Source organism: Myotis davidii, unplaced genomic scaffold (genome assembly GCF_000327345.1).
Source record: "Myotis davidii unplaced genomic scaffold, ASM32734v1 scaffold142, whole genome shotgun sequence".
Lineage (NCBI taxonomy): Eukaryota > Metazoa > Chordata > Mammalia > Chiroptera > Vespertilionidae > Myotis > Myotis davidii.
The window spans coordinates 747,054-752,490 of NW_006294400.1; the positions used below are offsets into that span (position 1 = coordinate 747,054).

Genomic DNA, 5,437 nt, shown 5'->3' on the forward strand with positions numbered 1-5,437 from the left:
CCTTCCGCTCGGCCCTTTGCACCGCTGTCTCCAGGACACGCTCTCCCTCCGGCTCGGAGGCCGCATTCTCCCGGGAGCCCCGCCTGACTCCCACAGGCCTGGGCCGGTGCCCACCGCGCCCTCGAGAGCAGCCCCCTGCCCCTAGACACACACTCCGTCTCCAGGGCTGGGCAGGACACCACCACCCCTACTCCCCACCCCCACCCCAAGGAAAGAGGAGGGAGGCTGGAAGAAAGAGGCTCTGACTGCCGGGCAGTTCTCAGAAAGTCCCAGCAAAGCCGATGGGAGCCCGTGAGCACCGTGTCTGCCAGCTACAGCCCGTGTCTGCCAGCTATACATATCCTCAAGTGACAGGCCCTGCCCGGGAGCAGCCCTGGAGGCTTGGCCTCGGTGCTAAGGGCACAGCTGTCTCCTCAGTCACATCAGAGAGACACATCCCCATGGCTACCGCAAGGGCACTGCCTTTTTTGGGGTTTTTTTGGCCGTGGCAATTAAAAAAACCTGCTTTATTAAGATATAACAATGCCCGCACCATGTGATTCAGCCATATAAAACATGCTATTCGCTGGTCCTTAGTATAGTCACATTTGTGCCATCATGACCACAAGCTAATTTTAGAACATTTTCATCGGCCAAAAAAGATACGCCGCGCCCATTATCAGGCATTCCTTAGTCCCACCCGCCCCTCCACACCCAGGCCAAGGCAATCACTGATGTATTCTCTGTCTCTATAGGTTTGCCTGTTTCATATGAGTGGAATCACATAATTTGAATTATTATCTGAGTGTCATTATTATCTGAGGAGGGACAGTCCACGGTGTGTCACCTCAGGAGATGGCTTCTCTCACTTAGCACAGGTTCAAGGTCCACCCGCGCTGCAGGGTTGCAGCGTGTACTCCGCTTCCTCTTATTCACTGATATTGTATCTTATGGATTGACCACATTTTGTTCGTCAATTGATGGGAATTTAGGTTGCTTCCACTTTTTGGCCGTTACGAGTAATGCTGCTTATGAACATTCGTGTTCAAGTTTTTGCGTGGACGTTTCCATTTCTTTTGGGTAGATTTGTAGGGTTGGAATGGCTGGGTCTAATGGGAGCTCTGTAGTTAACATTTTGGGGAACTTCTAGGGTGTTTTCCATTTCCAGAAGCAGTGTGCAAGGGCTCCAGTATCTCAGCATCTTCAAACACAGTTGTCCATCGTCTTTGTTATAGCAGCCATCCTGCTGGGTGTGCAGTGGCATCTTTTCCTTTTTTTTTTTTTACATATCCTCAAGTGAGGATTTTTTTAAACTTATTTTTCTTTCCTTTTTTAAATTCTTTTTAAAATATATTTTATTGATTTTACAGAGAAGAAAGGAGAGGGATCGAGAGTTAGAAACATTGATGAGAGAGAAACATCGATCAGCTGCCTCCTGCACGCCCCCTACTGGGGATCAAGCCAGCAACCAAGGTACATGCCCTTGACTAGAATCAAACCCGGGACCCTTCAGTCCTCGGGCTGGCGCTTCATCCACTGAGCCAAACCAGGCAGGGCTGCAGTGGCATCTTAATGTGACATTTCCCTAATGACTAATGATGTTGAGTATATTTTCATGTGCTTATTAGTCATTTATACATTATGATTTCAAATACTTCCTCCCATACCAGGTTTGTCTTTTCACTTTCTTGATGTTATCCTTTGAGGCACAAAAATTTTTCATTTCAATGAAGTCCAATTTATGTGTGTGTTTTTTCTTCTGTTGCTTGTACTTTTGATGTACATGAGAGACCATCTTCTAACTCAAGGTCACAAAGGTGTACTCCTGTTTTCTTCTAGGAGTTTTATAATTTTAGCTTTTACATGTAGGTCTGTGATCCACTTCGAGTTCATTTCTGTGTATGATGTGAGGTGAGGTTCCAAGTTTATACTTTTGCATGTGGACATCCAGTCGTCCCCCCACAATTTGCTGAAAAGGCGATTCTTTTCTTATTGAATTTTCTTGCCCCTCTTGCCAAAAAGCAATTGACCATGCATGTGAGCGTTTATTTCTGGGCTCTCAGTTCCACTCCATTGATGTATATGTCTATCCCTGTGCCAGTACCACACTTTCTGTAGCTTTTTTAGTAAATGATGTGCAGTGAGTCCTCAATGTTTTTCTTCTTTTTCGAGGCTTTGACCTTTTAAGTATGTGTCTGCTAAGTCTCTTTTAAAATATGGTGCCCCAGGTTTTTCCTCCCTTGTATTTTATTTGTTGAAGAAACAGGGTCATTTGTTTTATGGCGGCTCCATCCGTCTGAATCTGCTGGAACATTTTATTTCAGAACATTTTCATCAGGCCAAAAAGATACCCTGGAGCCATTATCAGGCACTCCTCCTTCCCTGATTGTATCTCTGTGGTGTCTCTTAACATGTTCTTCTGACTCTTTTTAAATATATATATATTTTATTGATTTTTTACAGAGAGGAAGGGAGAGGGATAGAGTTAGAAACATCGATGAGAGAGAAACATCAATCAACTGCCTCCTGCACGCCCCCTACTGGGGATGTGCCCGCAACCAAGGTACCTGCCCTTGACCAGAATTGAACCTGGGACCCTTCAGTCCGTAGGCTGACGCTCTATCCACTGAGCCAAACTGGTCAGGGCCTTCTGACCCTTGTATGTTAGTGATCCAGAGGCCTTATTTGAAGTAGATTTGATTTTAGCACAAGGAGAACATGCAGGTGGTGTGTGTTTCCAGAGTCAGAACGTAGAGTTGACTCTGTGATGTGAGGAGCTATTCATGATCTTCACCTGGATCTTTTTTTAAAAATTTTCATTAGAGGTGATTTACAGTTTTAAAGGATCACCCTGGTTGCTGGGTGTGGGGGTGTCACTGGTGGTTTTGAGGGCTGAGGGATAATCCGACAACAGAGCACGAATTGCTCTGCCTGATGCACAGTGGCCACTCAGTAAATACTAGCCCTTATTGTTATTGTCATTAGAGCTGTGTGTGTGAGACTCAAGCCCTGGGCCAGGGTGTTCCGCTCCCTTCTCCTCTGCCCCTGGAGGAGAAGTCGTCAGTGCCCCGAGGCTCTGGGAGGCATGTTCAGGAAATCGGCAGCCATCTCTGTGCACCTCGTGGGGTCCCTGCAGAGAAAGAAGGCTGGAGCTTCACTCAGCCGGCGCTTGCACCAGACTGTAAGTGCTCTCTGCTGCCTGCGTGGCCCAGGGCCCCTGGGATCTGGCTTGGTCCTGGCTTCAAACCCACGCATGAGCCTCCTCTTTCAGAAAGCCTTCCCTGACTGCACCCTGAATGCTGGTCCCTCCCTTGCCTTTGCTTCTAATCTAGAACTTGTAGCTCTGCATCTGAATGGTTGTTTGGTGCTGCTGCCTCCCCATCACCCGCTGTGCCCAGCCCACGTTGGGTACACAGTCGGTGCTCAGTAAATGCTCGCTGAATGAATACATTATGTGTCAGCCTGAGAACAGGCACTGCTGCCTCGCTGGCCAAGAGCTGTGTGACATACTTGAAGGTCACTCCTTTGAGCACCCCAAGTTTCTGCAGTCCCCCATTATTTTTATCTCCTTCCTAAACGCATTCACCTCCTTTTTCTCTCTGTGTGCCCCTGCACCCCTCTATTCTTTCCCACCCCAACCCTCCTCAAACTTCCCCCACTCCAACTTCTATTCCCCTCTCCCCACACTGCTCCTGACTCATCTTTGCCTTTTTTTTAAATATGATGCATTCCTAATTCAAAAGTAATTTGTTGTATCATTGCATCCAGGATGCCATCAATTGTGAGGTGCACTGTTATTTTGTGGACGAGTGAAGGGGGGAAATGCCATTCAAACTCGTGCTGTAGATTGTAAGACTTCCAAATTCAGAGAACGTGCAATGCAAAACCATGCACACATCAGAACCCATTGGATACGGTATGATCTCCATGTGGAAAACCTGGAAGCAGAAGAGCATACACGTGAAATTAAATCACCTATAACATTGCCACTCGTCTAGAACCTTTGTTAACATTTTGATATATTTCCTTCCAAACTTTTTTCTACTCATATAGCATCATAGAAAAAAGTGTATGTATATACAAATATATGCTAGGGTACGTTTTTTATAAAACATCATATTATTTTGTAGCCTGTTTTACTGATGTCAGCATGTCACATTGATAAATATTCTCCTAAAATGTAATTTTCTTCCACATTTTTTAGTCATAAAAAGAAAACATTTATTTTAGAAAATCTGGCCCTGGCTACCCTGGGTAGTTCAGTTGGTTAGAACATTATCCCAACAGGCCAAGGTTGCGGGTTCGATTCCCAGTGAAGGGCGCATATAAGAATCAACCAATGCCTGGCCAGCATGGCTCAGTGGTTGAGTGTCAACCTATGAACCAGGAGGTCACGGTTTGATTCCCGGTCAGGTTGCGGGCTCCATCCCCAGTAGGAGGGTGCAGGAGGCAGCTGATCAGTGATTCTGCCTCATCATTTATGTTTCTCTCTCTCTCTCTCTCTCTCTCTCTCCCCCCCCCTTCCTCTCTGAAGTCAATAAAAATATATTTTAAAAAAAGAATCAACCAATGAATGCATAAATCAGTGGAACAACAAATTGATCGATATTTTTCTGTCTCTCTCTTCCCCCTTCCTCTCTTAAACTCAATCAATACATAAAAAATTTAAACTGTTTTGACATTACTGAGCGCCAGGCCTGGTGATGGGTGTCAGGGATTCAGGGAAGGGACGGTGCCAATGTCGGCAAAGCACCTACTAGGCGCCATTCCCATGCTGGGCTCTCTTGGAATCGCTCACATTGGCAGGACTCTCGGGCTATGGAAAAACCTGGCTCATCTACAGAGGGTCCCGGGTCCTTAGGGACAGGGACCTGGTGCTAGCAGCCCTGACCAGGGTCCTGTCCGGCCCCTCCTGACCTTGGGCAGGTCCCTGAACCTCTCTGAGCCCCGTGTCTTCATCTGCAGACGGAGGCTATCATGGCACCTCTGATAGGGACGCTGCGGGGACAGCGCAAGACCAGGAGAAGCAGGAAGGGCTCCCTGTTGGCACAGCGGGTGGCAGGAGACCATGAGACCTGGCTCTGCTCCCTGCCAGCCGCGAGACTCACAGACCCACGGAGGGATCCCCAAGCCCACGCTCCCATTCTGCCGATGGGGAGACTGAGGCCAGGAGGAGCCAAGTCCCTGGCCGGTGTCGGGGCACCTGTGGATGAGGAGGACGCTGGAGGAAATACAGGGGAAGGAGGGTGGCTGGAGAAGGGCCCTGAGCCCCCCAGAACTGGCAAGTTCACCGGAGTCAGACCATGGCCTCCTCTCAAACAGGCCGGAGTCTGCGTGTACTTGTGTGACCTTGAGCACCTCCCTCCCCGCCCGGTTTTCTCATCTCTAAGATGGGCCCAGCCTGATGGTTCTGAGAAGTGAGTGAAGAGCACAGCCAGTCCCCTGTGCACAGAAGCCG

At 48.1% G+C, this 5,437-nt stretch overlaps 1 protein-coding gene across 2 annotated transcripts in view; it reads left to right on the forward strand.

The window, feature by feature from the left end:
• CCBL1 (cysteine conjugate-beta lyase, cytoplasmic) overlaps positions 1 to 5,437 on the forward strand; it is a 26,118-nt gene that overhangs the window by 10,867 nt on the left and 9,814 nt on the right. Inside the window, exon 2 of one of the 2 annotated variants that reach the window (XM_006768493.2) lies at positions 2,965 to 3,160. The exons of the other annotated variant lie outside the window; for it this stretch is intronic. Coding sequence (XP_006768556.1) covers positions 3,065 to 3,160 — 96 coding nt within the window. The 5' untranslated portion in view covers positions 2,965 to 3,064. The remainder of the gene's footprint in view (positions 1 to 2,964; positions 3,161 to 5,437) is intronic. 2 annotated transcript variants of the gene reach the window in all.